The sequence below is a fragment of the Mustelus asterias genome, chromosome 16 (assembly GCF_964213995.1).
Source record: "Mustelus asterias chromosome 16, sMusAst1.hap1.1, whole genome shotgun sequence".
In the NCBI taxonomy this organism is placed as follows: domain Eukaryota; kingdom Metazoa; phylum Chordata; class Chondrichthyes; order Carcharhiniformes; family Triakidae; genus Mustelus; species Mustelus asterias.
Genome location: NC_135816.1, coordinates 13024577 through 13038388, shown reverse-complemented (window position 1 = coordinate 13038388; position 13812 = coordinate 13024577). Strand labels below are relative to the sequence as shown.

Here is a 13812-nt window from a genome sequence, read left to right as displayed (position 1 = left end):
TTATATAAATCACAAACAGACATGAATTATATAGATGAAAATGTGGGGGGGAATGCTAAGCAAGTTAGCAGACGTGGTAAATAGTGAAGGAGACGGTCATAAATGACAGGAATATATGTAGATGGGCAGAGCAGTGGCAGGTGGCGTTTAACCCTGATAAGTGCAAGGTGATGCACTTTGGAAGAAGAAACAAGACGAGGGAGTATTTAATGAATGGCAGGACACTGGGAAGCTCAGAGTAACAGAGAGATCTTGGGGTCATTATTCACAGATTCCTGAAGGAGGCAGAGCACGTGAATAAGACAGTTAAAAAGGCATATGGAATACTTGCTTTCATCAATCATGGTATAGAGTATAAGAGCAAGGAGGCTATGTTGGAGTTGTACAGAACATTGGTTAGGACGCAGCAGGAGGACTGTGAGCAGTTCTGGTCACCTCACTATGGGAAGGATGTGATTGCACTGGAGGGGTTACAGAGGAGATTCACCAGGATGTTGCCTGGGACGGAGCATTTGAGCTATAAGGAGAGACTGGATAGGGCTTGGATTGTTTTCTTCAGAGCAGAGAAGGCTGAGGGGGGACATGATTGAGGTGGATAAGATTATGAGGGGTATGGACAGGGTGAGTAGGGAGCAGCTGTTCCCCTTGGTTGAGGGGTCAATCACGAAGGGGCACAGTTTTAGGGTGAGGGGCAGGAGATTCAGAGGGGATTTGAGAGAAACCTTTTTCACTCAGAGGGTGGTGGGAATCTGGAATGCACTGCCTGACAGAGGAAGACAGAGATAGATAGGTCCTTGATCAATAAGGGGATCAAGTGTTACGGGGAGAAGGCAGGAGAATGGAGATGAGAATCATATCAGCCATGATTGATTGGCGGAGCAGACTCAATGGGCTGAATGGCCTAATTCTGCTCCTATATCTTATGGTCTTAAGGCCTGGGAAGGTAGTGGAAACCTTACAACCTTTAAAAAATATTTAGATGAGCATTTGAAACATCATACTATTCAAGGATATGGGACAAGTACAGGAAAATGGGATTAGCGCACCTTTAGTGGTAGTTGTTGTCATTACAGATTCGATGGGCTGAAGAGCCTTTTCTATACTAGATGTCTCTATGACACAGACATGTTGGAAAATTAGAGAGAAGATGGAGAGGTGACAGGACTGAAGGAGGTTGAATATTAAAGATCATCTTCACTCATCCTTCGTGTCAGATTTCTGAAGCTTCTGTAAACCGATGGAAATGTTAACAGTGCAGGGACTGCTAGTTTCAGATGACTCACTTGTTTAAAATTCCAAGCCCAATTTGTGGTGTTGGATCATCTGTGACTGTGTCATTAGACCGAAGGGATCTGGGCCATTTCTTTCCCTCATTAAGTGTGAGATATTTAGTATGTTCTGCCAAGTTTAGAATTATCCCACCAATTTGCTTTGTCGTCTCGAGATTGGTTTGGCATTTCATCCCTCTGACTTCCTCACTGAAGTGGAGATGCCGGCATTGGACACAGGAAGAGTTTTAACAACATCAGGTTAAAGTCCAACAGGTTTATTTGGTGCAAATGCCATAAGCTTTCGGAGCGCTGCTCCTTCGTCAGATGGAGTGGAAATCTGCTCTCAAACAGGGCACAGAGACACAAAAATCAAGTTACAGAATGCTGATTAGAATGCGAATCCCTACAACCAACCAAGTCTTAAAGATACAGACAATGTGAGTGGAGGGAGCATTAAGCACAGGTTAAAGAAATGTGTATTGTCTCCAGACAGGACAACCAGTGAGATTCTGCAAGTCCAGGAGGCAAGCTGTGGGGGTTACTGATAATGTGATCCAGGAGGCAAGCTGTGGGGGTTACTGATACCCCCCACAGCTTGCCTCCTGGACTTGCAGAATCTCACTGGCTGTCCTGTCTGGAGACAATACACATTTCTTTAACCTGTGCTTAATGCCCCCTCCACTCACATTGTCTGTATCTTTAAGATCTGGCTGGCTGTAGAGATTCGCATTCTAATCAGTATTCTGTAACTTGATTTTTGTGTCTCTGTGCCCTGTTTGAGAGCAGATTTCCACTCCATCTGACGAAGGAGCAGCGCTCCAAAAGCTAATGGCATTCGCTACCAAATAAACCTGTTGGACTTTAACCTGGTGTTGTTAAAACTCTTACTGCGTTCCTCACTGAAGTCAGTGACTTTCTGTGTCCTCCCCTCTCAGACAAGCCGTCCATCGACAGCGTATCGACAGCCACATGCTGCCCAGAGTCGGACGGTGGGATACCCCCTTCCCAGGTGGGAGACTCAGAAACTCTTCACTTAAAAGCCGAATCCTCGCTAACTTCTGTTTGTGAAAATGCCGGATTCAATGTTCCTCATCGGAGTTTGAGTTGGAAGATTAGAGTTAATAGTTAAACCCAATAGGTCTCCCCATCCATCAGCGCTACATGTTACTCTCGGTTTTCCCATCAAATAACACCTCACTCAGGTGGTGGTGTCAGGCGGCGCGGTGGCACAGTGGTTAGCACTGCTGCCTCACAGCACCAGGGACCCGGGTTTGATTCCCGGCTCGGGTCACTGTCTGTGTGGAGTTTGCACATTCTCCTCGTGTCTGCGTGGGTTTCCTCCGGGTGCTCCGGTTTCCTCCCACAGTCTGAAAGACGTGCTGGTTAGGGTGCATTGACTTGAACAGGCGCCGGAGTGTGGCGACTGGGGGAATTTCACAGTAACTTCATTGCAGTGTTAATGTAAGCCTTACTTGTGACAAATAAATAAACTTTATTCAAAGGTTCGACACATTTAACAGTTTTGTTTCTCACTGGAAGGGATACGTTGTACATAAGAGTAAAGTCACTATAGTCCCAGATGACTATAGGCTATGACTAGTGGTGATTTAACCTGAGGGTCACCACACCTCAGGTGTGGGGCAAGGTTGAGAAGTCCTTCATAAATGACCTCAGCCGGTATGGGAATTGAACCCACTCTGTTGGTGTTGCTTTCCATCACAAACCAGCTGTCCATCCAACTGAGCTAAATGTTGTATGTACCTTTGAGCTGTGTGTGTTTTTGTGGATATACTTGAGTTTATTTGCTCTAGATTTGTTTTAAAAATATCTAATTGAATATTTTATGAAACAGTGAATTGTGCAAACACAGTACTGAGATTCAATTGTAAAGGGATCGCAAAGCAACGATATTGGGGGAGAATTTCCATCTCCCCCTCGCAGGGTGTGTTCCCATGCGGTGGAGATGGCAGCGTTGGACTGGGGTGGGACACAGTAAGAAGCCTCACAACACCAGGTTAAAGTCCAACAGGTTTATTTGGAATCACGAGCTTTTGGATGCAGGAGCAGCGCTCCGAAAGCTCCTGATTCCAAATAAACCTGTTGGACTTAAACCTGGTGTTGTGAGACTTCTTCCGGCAGTGGGCGTGGCCCACCATTGGCCAGAGGCGGGACCTTCCCGTTCTGCCAATCTCTCCGGCATTTTGTGTTGTTTGCCGGCTGTGTTGCCTGGGAACCCGCAATGGGGAGTCACCATCAGCGGGGCTGGAAGATCTCACCGGCAGGACATGCTGGAATATCCAGCGCGCTATGTTAAATTTGGATAGAACTGTGATTGGACTACGTTTGGAGCACTGTGCCACAACGCACCCCCCCCCCCTCTCCCCCACCCCCTCCGCACCCATTGAGACCTCTGGCTCCAGATTTACCCGGGCCTCCTTGCCAAAGTGGGACTGCCCATGGTCCCAACATTGGGCACCACTCCTGGCCGTCACTGCCAGGTCTACAGAGCAGCGGGACAATCCAATTGACCAACCATTCTCTAAGGTGGGAATTCCTGTCGAGAAAGGGGCAGAGGTCATGCCTTAAAGCGATTAACACCGCTCTCAGTGTTAAACTGCTTTTGGATCGCCATCAGAATCCTGAGTAGGCTTCCCCCACCCAACATCCCCCGACGTTTTAGATGGGGGGCTGGGGGAGGGGTGGGAGAGGAGATAGCCCAAACAATCCAGCCTGTTACTAAACCAGCTTCCAGGCAATGCATTGCTCATTATAACAACTCACTGTGTTTACAGAACATTTTCCCTCATTTGCCCTGAGGGTTTTTTTGGCCGTCTCTTTAAGTTATCAATTCTCTGAGCACAGAAAGCAGTTTCTCCCCATCCATTCAGCTATGAAAATAGCCTCAAGGTGTCTCTGCAAGTTTCCTCTGAACCTTCTCACACCACGGGAGAATAACCCAGTTTCTCATAGAATTGAAGCTCCACTTTGGTCGATCCCTCTCTCTGCAATCTTCACATCCTCCGTATTGTGTGATCGAGAATCGAACACCGAAATCCAGCTGAAACCTATAGTGGTCTATAAATATCTAACAAAGATTCCCTGTAAATCCTATCACACTCTCAAAGGACCCCCTGTAAATACTGACACATTCCCCAGGGACCCCCTGTCAATACTGACACATTCCCGGGAACCCCCTGTAAACACTGACACACTCCCCAACGACCCCCTGTAAATACTGACACACTCCCCAGGGCCCCCTGTAAATACTGCCACACTCCCCGGGGACCCCCTGTAAATACTGACACACTCCCCAATGACCCCCTGTAAATACTGACACACTCCCCAATGACCCCCTGTAAATACTGACACACTCCCCAAGGACCCCCTGTAAAACTGACACACTCCCCATGGACCCCCTATAGATATCAACACACTCCCCGGGACCCCTTGTAAGTACTGACACACTCCCCAAGGACTTCCTGTAAATACTGATACACTCCCCAGGGACCTCCTGTAAATACTGACACACTCCCCAGGGACTTCCTGTAAATACTGATACACTCCCCAGGGACCTCCTGTAAATACTGACACACTCCCCGGGAACCTCCTGTAAATACTGACACACTCCCCATGGACCTCCTGTAAATACTGACACACTCCCTGGGGGCCCCCCTGTAAATACTGACACACTCCCTGGGGACCCCCTGTACTGAGTCTCACTGGGGTACAGGTCCAAAACCACCGTCATTGGCTGAGGCTGTATGATACAAGCCTCAAACCCTTAACCTCTGACTCAGAGGCAGGAATTCTGTCGCTGTTCCAAAAGCTCACTCTGCAAGCACACATAACCGATCTTTACAGGAGTGGTGAGATTATAGAACTCACCCCCACAGGGAGCAGCTGAATGGCCACGATGCATTTAACAGGAATCTCGATAAATGTATGAGGGGGGGCCGGAGTGAAAGGGGGTACTGAGAGGGTGAGGTGAAGGGGGGTGAGAGGAGGCGAGTGATGGGCCAGTTTCCGCTCCATAAATCCGACACAGTTTATATTTCAGCATCAGGAGCAATGCCACTCACTGATCGAGCAACAATGGGAGGTGTTTGACAGCTTGTTGTTACCATGCACTGTGCTGTGTTGAGGAGTACTCGATGTCCTCGGGCAGCCCAGACGGGGCCGGATTATTTACTGTTCGAGATTCTGTAAACATGCAGGAAAACAGGAACCCCACCCACCGTGTGTGAATTTTCAAACAGCATCTCCAGTATCCTGTTTTTTAATTTTGGAGGTTGTGTGGGTTGTGTCCACAAGGCACTGACTTCACAGAACCAGCGACATCTACACCTTTGCTGAAAGTGAAAGAAATATCTGCGTTTCCATAGCACCTTTCACAACCCCGGCACATTACAAAACACCTGATAGCTGAAGGAGTGCATTCTAAAGTGTAATCACTGCTGTAATATTGCAAACACAGAGAGGTGTGCAGAACTCCCTCAGTACTGACCCTCTGACAATGCAGCACTCCCTCACTACTGCCCCTCTGACGGTGCAGCACCCCCTCAGTACTGACCCTCTGACAGTGCGGCACTCCCTCAATACTGACCCTCTGACAGTGCAGAACTCCCTCAATACTGACCCTCTGACAGTGCAGAACTCCCTCAGTACTGACCCTCTGACAGTGCAGCACTCCCTCAGTACTGACCCTCTGACAGTGCAGCACTCCCTCAATACTGACCCTCTGACAGTGCAGAACTCCCTCAGTACTGACCCTCTGACAGTGCAGCACTCCCTCAATACTGACCCTCTGACAGTACAGCATTCCCACAGTACTGACCCTCTGACAGTGCGGCACTCCCTCAATACTGACCCTCTGACAGTACAGCATTCCCACAGTACTGACCCTCTGACAGTGCGGCACTCCCTCAATACTGACCCTCTGACAGTGCGGCACTCCCTCAGCACTGACCCTCTGACAGTGCAGCACTCCCTCAGTACTGACCCTCTGACAGTGCGGCACTCCCTCAGTACTGACCCTCTGACAGTGCAGCACTCCCTCACTACTGACCCTCTGACAGTGCGGCACCGGAAGTGTTGGCCGTGAATAGCCCCATAGAATGCACTGTTTGGGTTTGTGTCTGAAGAATGGCCTGTTGGATCCTGTGTGAGAGGCCAAGGACAGACCCTTGGAGGAGCCACAGAGGGGAGAGGACAAAGCCAAGAGGTGATCATCTCCAAAGTAAGCTGTTGCATTGACTCCGAGTGCTGAACCTATGGACCCGTGAGACCAAACTGTTTAACGTGGACCCATTTTAAACATCTGGCACTTCTTACACCCACACATGGCGTTTGAATAGAAATGGGGAGCAGGGGAAGCATTCAACAGGATTGCAGTCATTATCTGGGAACAATTATTTCACAAACAGCCTTTGGCACAGTTTACTGAGATTTGTGAAAATACTTTCTTGTTGGGAGGTGAGTTCATTTGTTTGCCAATGTGAATGTGCGGCAGCTGAGGCTGTAAAAATGAATCTCGTGTTTGGAAGACTTGTGATTGGAAAGGTTCCGATTTGCGTTGCAGACACTGAGCCTGCGGGCGAGATCTCTGTCCTCAACTCCTCTCAAAGCCACAAGGTTCAAGATGTGTTTGTCTGAACTTGTACGACTAGCTGTTAGATCCAGGCCGTCCATCCTGGTTCAGAGGTCATAGAGGTTTACGGCATGGAAACAGGCCCTTCAGCCCAACTTCTCCATGCTGCCCTTTTCTATTTATTTATTAGTCACTTGCAGGCTTACATTCACACTGCAATGAAGTTACTGTGAAAATCCCCTTAACCCCTAAGCTAGTCCCAATTGCCCGCGTTTGGCCCAAATCCCTCAATACCCATCTTACCCATGTAACTGTCTAAATGCTTTTTAAAAGACAAAAGTGTACCCGCCTTTACTACTACATCTGGCAGCTTGTTCCAGACACTCACCACCCTCTGTGAAAAAATTGCCTCTCTGGACCCTTTTGTATCTCTCCCCTCTCACCTTAAATCTATGCCCTCTAGTTTTAGACTCCTTTGGGAAAAGATATTGACTATCTAGCTGATCTATGTCCCTCGTTATTTTATAGACCTCTATAAGATCACCCCTCAGCCTTCTACGTTCCAGGGGAAAAAAGTCCCAGTCTATCCAGCCTCTCCTTATAACTCAAACCATCAAGTCCCGGTAGCATCCTGGTAACTCCTTTCTGCACTCTTTCTAGTTTAATAATATCCTTTCCATAATAGGGTGACCAGAACTGTACACAGTATTCCAAGTGTGGCCTTACCAATGTCTTGTACAACTTCAACAAGACGTCCCAACTCCTGTATTCAGTGTTCTGACCGATGAATCGAAGCAGCTGAATGCCGCCTTCACCACTCTGTAGTCAATCCCACTCATCCCGCAACTCACTATCTTCACTCGCTTTCTCCAACTAATCTCCTCCCCTTCACACCAACAGGAGGGAGGCCATTCAGCCCCTCAAGTCAGTCCTGCCTTTCAGTTCGACCGTGGCTGATCTGCATTTTGACTCTGTTTACCCAGCTTGGGTCAGTGAGCCTAATTCCCCCTCGCCCAACAGGAATCTATTAATCTCAGCTTTGAAATTCTCAGTTGATTTCCCAGCCTGAACAGTTTTCTGTGAGAGGGAGTTCCAGATCGCTACACTCTTTTTGTGTGATGAAGTGCTACTGTGCTTTTAAAAGTTGATTTCAAGCTTAAAGTTTATTTCTTATTGTCACAAGTAGGCTTACATTAACACTGCGATGAAGTTACTGTGACAATCCCCTTGTCCGGCGCCTGTTTGGATACACTGAGGGAGAATTTAGCATGGTCAATGCACCTAACCAACATGTCTTTCGGACTGTGGGAGGAAACTGGAGCACCCGGAGAAAACCCACGCAGACACGGGGAGAATGTGCAGACTCTGCAACAGGCAGTGACCCAAGCTGGGAATTGAACCCAGGTCCCTGGCTGCTGTGCGGCAGCAGTGCTAACAACTGTGCCACCATGCTGCCCAACATGAAGCCGTGTCTGCTTGGGTTTCCTCCAGGTCCTCCAGTTTCTGCCCACAATCCAAAGATATGCAGGTTTGGTGCATTGGCCATGTTAAATTGCCCACTTAGTGCCCTGGGATGCGTAGGTTAGAGGGATTAGCAGGGTAAATATGTGGGGTTACAGGGATAAGGCCTAAGTGGGATTGTGGTCGGCGCAGACTCGATGGGCCGAATGGCCTCTTTCTGCACTGTAGGGATTCTATGATTCTAAGCCATCTGGAGCCAAAATGTTTTGCCGCATTCTGCCTTCACCCCTCCCCCAAGGGCATCTGCTGTCCCGCCGTCTTCCCTTCTCTCTCGGGGGCTTATCTGAGAGTCCTACCATTTGATTTGATTTGATTTATTATTGTCACATGTATTAACGTACGGTGAAAAGTATTGTTTCTTGCGCGCTATACAGACAAAGCATACCGTTCATAGAGAAGGAAACAAATGTAGTGTTACAGTCATAGCTAGGGTGTAATTGGAAGGTATGCTGGGCACAGCTTGCAAGAAGTCGCCTCGCTCCAGCGCCATCTTGGATTCATTGCTTGAGGCAGAGCGGCTGTCTAAATGATTGAAATGAATTCCAAGATGCAGCGCTGGGGGCAGCCTTTGGCCTTCTGCCTTCTGGCTGGGGAACGTGCCCAGTGCCCGTCAGGCCTCTTGCATTGAAATAAATGCAGTTTAATCTGGACTTCCCTTGCTCCCTGTCCTGCTTTTGCCTGATCTGTCTGGTACCAGGATTGTATGTTAATACATGTGACAATAATAAATCAAATCAAATCAAATCAGAACTGGAGGGCACAGATTTAAACTAATTGACAAAGGAGCATGAGCAAGGATTATGAGAAAAAAAACTTTTCAATGCGGTGGGTAGTTAAGTTCTGGGCTGCACAGCCTGAGAGTTTGGTGGAGGCAGGCTCAACTGAAGCATCAGAAAGAGAATGAGACTGTTATCTGAAAAGCAGGATGTGCAGGATTGCGGGGAGAGGGCAGGAAATTGAAACTAAATGAATTGCTTATTCGGAGAGCCAGTAGAGACACGATGGACCGAATGCCCCCCTCGGTGTGTTAACAATAAGGTGGGAAGGATCACAGTGTGAGCATTGAATCCGATCCACCAGATTGGAGGATAGTTCCATGATTTGCTATCTCACATAAAAGCAACTGCTGAGACGAGGGAGGTTGGAATTGATTCTCTCTGGGGCAAAGGTGACAGAGGGACATTCGATGGAGATATTTAAAATTCTATCGGGTTTTGACAGAGCCAACAGGGAGAAAGCGTTTCCAGTGGCAGGAGGGTTGATGACCCAGAGGGCACAAGATTTCAATTCGTTAGCAAAGAAAGCCTGAAAGGGCGGTGGAAGCAGATTCAAGAGTAACTTTCAACAGGAAATTGGATAAATCCTTGAAAACTGGCAGTGTGGTGGAAAAAAGAAGGGGATTGGGATTAATTATGCAGCTCTTTATAAGAGCTAACACAGATGCAATGGGCTGAATAGCCACCTTCTTTGCTGTGGGACCCTCTGTTTGTGTGAGTGATGTGGTAGTAATTGAATGGACAGGAGCTGTTCCCTTAGGCCCTGAGTCTCCAGGAAGGAGTCACGTGGTGCTCTGAGTCAAATGTCTCCAATGTGTGAAGTGACCGGAATATCTCTGACTCTCCACAGGTCTGGTGCAGGGATTCTCCATGTCAGCGCCCACGCTCAACATTTCAGGAACGGAGTACTCGATCAACGCAAGCAACACTCTCACCATCACCTGCAGGTGAGTGCGGCCAGTGGGAGGGAGCCTGCCCTCCGAAAGCCATTCAAGATGAGCTGCCATTGAATTGAATGCTCTGGCATGGAGGGCATTCGCTATGGGGAGAGGCTGGAGAAACTTGGTTTGTTCTCGCTGGAACGATAGAGGTTGAGGGGTGACCTGATAGAAGTCTACAAGATCATGAGGGGCATGGACAGTGTGGATAGTCAGAAGCTTTTCCCCAGGGTGGAAGAGTCAATTACTAGGGGGGCACAGGTTTAAGGTGCGAGGGGCAAGGTTTAAAGGAGATATACAAGGCAAGTTTTTTTACAGAGGGTGGTGGGTGCCTGGAACTTGCTGCCGGGGACGGTAGTGGAAGCGGATACGATGAATAGGTTGGTAATAGAGGGTAATGGTGACCGGAAGGGTAGGGAGTTTTAATGTCGGTGTAGGTTTGGAGGGCCAAAGAGCCTGTTCCTGTGCTGTAATTATTTTTGTTCTTTGAACCCAGTCCATTCATTCTTCATCCTACACCTAAGTTTCAAAGTAAAAGTACTGTACTTTTATATAAAAAATATTAAATTAGATCCTGTGTTGCAAATGGTACACCAGCTTTAATTACAAAACAATTGGAGTATAAGAATAAGGAAATCTTTCTGCAATTATACAGATGTTGGTGAGGCTAAATCCTCTTGTGTTTGTACAGCATCTCCCAATACTGTTCACCCCAAACGTTCCCAACAATAGCAATTTGCACATTCTCGCCACTAAACCTGCCCTGCTGCATTCTCCATTGGGTTTATCAGTGACTTGCTGATATTTATTGGCCATGATTGACACAAGCTAGCTTCAGGATATATCGAAGCTGGTTTCTGACCTTCTGGCAGCCTTAAGCAGTGCGAAGAGCATCAAAAACATTCATTTCTTAGTCATTCCTCTCAACGCTGGATTGAAGTGAGCCAAGGTACACACGGCAACAAGTCGCAACCTTCACTTTTGATCCAAATGCACAGCTCACACTCAGCTGTTGGTGAAGCGAGTTCAGGAAGGTGAGGTTTTTCTTCTCTCTGTCTCTGTTTTTCATTTGTCTTTAATTGGCTGGTTGGTGAGCCAGTCCCATGGGGGCCACAAACAGCAACACTGATATTTATATAGTTTCCAGCCACAAAGCTGGATGTACATCAAGGCACCAAGTAGGAGGTAGGAGACTGGTTCAGGGAGGTGACATTTTGAACCAGTTGTACAAAAGTACAGTGAGAGATCTTTGGGCTGATGGGGAAAACGGTCATGAGTGCAGCAATTTGTGTGTGGGAGAGAGGGATGAGAGGGGGTTCAGCTGCCAATGGGGGGAAGGAGGGTGAAGGCCTATTGAATGGGAGAGCAGACTTGAGGGGCCGGATGGCCTACTCTTGTTCCTATTAAAAAAAAGGAGGGATTGAATGGAACAAAATCAAGGTATCATACAAGTGAAGAATGGAAGGAGTGACCCGTAAGATCAGAAGTAGGCCATTCAGCCCATCGATTCTGCTGCACCATTCAATGAGATTATGACTGATTGTATATGATAAATCAAGTCCACTTTCCCACCATAACCCTTCATTCCCTTACTGGAGGGATGTAGAGAGATTCGGAATGGAGGGACACTTGGATTTTTATTGAATCCAAATTTTACCATCTTCCTTGTTGGGATTCGAACCCCGGTCCTTAGGGTCTCATTGATTACTAGTCCAGTAGAACCCGTTAGGGTCTCATTGATTACTAGAGCAGTAGAACCCTGGTCCTTAGGGTCTCATTGATTACTAGTCCAATGACAATACCTTTACGCCACCACCTCACCTTTCTGGTGATGTTAGCTGGGGGATAAATATCAGTCTGGGACACCGCAGCATGCTTCCCTTCTCACCATGGCATATTTTAAGTATGCCTGTGAGGGAGATGGAGGCTTAATTGTCTAATTTGAAAGCCAGCAGGAGGGATATTTCTGTCCAGCTGCGCTAATCAAGTGGCTTAGCGGAGTGGGAAATATGAGCAAGAGGCGAAAAACCAGGCTCGTGCCCGATTTCTCACCTCTCCCAATATTACTGGTCCCGTTCGGCCGACGTAATCAGCCTCACGCCTTCAGGGCAGTGCCAAGGGGAGGTGGGGTCTGCAGTGGGGAGGGAGGGGGTGGGTGCTGGTCGGTGGGGCCGCTCGCTGATCAGGGGCCTCAACTCCATAGTTTAGATTTGTTCAGCAAGATAGGTTAACACTGCTGCTTCACAGGGACCCAGGTTCGATTCCCGGCTTGAGTCACTGTCAGTGTGGAGTCTGCACGTTCTCCCCGTGTCTGCGTGGGTTTCCTCCGGGTGCTCTGGTTTCCTCCCACAGTGCAAAGATGTGCGGGTTAGGTTGATTGGCCATGCTAAATTGCCCCTTAGTGTCAGGGGGATTAGGAGGGTAAATGTGTGGGGTTACGGGGATGGATCCTGGGTGGGATTGTTGTCGGTGCAGACTCGATGGGCCAAATGGCCTCCTTCTGCATTGTAGATTCTATGATAATCTCTGATTCCATGATAAGATGGGTTGGAGCAGGAAGCAGGGGATTTCGGGCTGGATTCTCCGACCTCACCTGTGGCTGGGATTCTCCAGTCCCGCTGCATTGAATGGAGATTTGGCTGAGTGCCAAGTTCTCCATTCTCGCTGGCACTGGTGGTTTCTAGAAGAGTGTGGTGAGAGTTGTGTCTTCGGTTTGTCAGGCTGATAGGCAGCTTGGCCATGATGATACATGGTGGGCAGAGGGCCGAGGGGAGAGGGTTACAGGGGGAACCCATGTGAGGGTGCGGCTGTTTTTTGTATGGGATTCACACAAGTGGGGAATTCGCACAGGGCGTGATCTGCAAAAGCGGGTAAAAGAATGAGGGAGTGAGAGTTTCCTTCTAAAGGCAGTAGGAGTTCTGTAACTGAGAGAATGAACATGAAGAATGGTTGAGGGATGAGAGAGAGGATTTTACTTTAATAGAACCCAACTGACTCAGAACCTGTGGACAATATCAAGAGAGCAAAAGTACAGTAGTACACGCAGCTGCTAAGTGAAAGCAGATGTTATACAGATATATCCACAAGGATAACATCTGGAATGGCATGGTGCTTTATATTGTAAATCTCTCCAAATTTCACAAGATAGTGCATTGGATTTATTACTGAGGAACAAGTAGAAGGCGATAGAATATCAGCTGGTCTCCACTGGACTGCATGTGTGCATGTAGACAGGACTGTGCCCAACTGTGATGCCCTCTGCGGTTGAATAACTTTCAGCCACCTGAAGACGGCTATTTCATGAGGTGGGAGTCTTGTGCCGTGGGGGGTTGTGCTTTGAGTGACGCTTTCAGGGTCATTTGGGTAATAGGGGTGGCAGGAGCCATTCCCTTTCATAAATCCCTGATGACTTTGTTCAATCAAACTGTGACTTTCTCAGGACCCTGTAACCACATCCTTAATAACAGATTCTAGCATTTTCCCCGCTGCTGGTTTAGACCAACTGGTCTATAGTTAGTTCCCTGTTTTCCCTCACCCTCCTTTCCTGAATTTGCTCATTTACAATCCACCGGGACCATTTGAGAATCGAGGGAATGTTGGAAGTTGGGAACCAACGTAGTCATTATATGTTTTAAACCCTAAGTTTATTTATTAGTGTCACAAGTAGGCTGACATTAACACTGCAATGAAGTTACTGTGAAAATCCCCTAGTCGCCACA

The 13812-nt window shown here is 47.9% G+C and overlaps 1 protein-coding gene across 1 annotated transcript in view; it reads left to right on the top strand.

Annotated features, from left to right (window-relative positions):
- Positions 1-13812, top strand: part of flt4 (fms related receptor tyrosine kinase 4) — a 374492-nt gene that overhangs the window by 253549 nt on the left and 107131 nt on the right. Inside the window, exon 3 of the mRNA XM_078231815.1 lies at positions 10006-10102. Coding sequence (XP_078087941.1) covers positions 10006-10102 — 97 coding nt within the window. The remainder of the gene's footprint in view (positions 1-10005; positions 10103-13812) is intronic.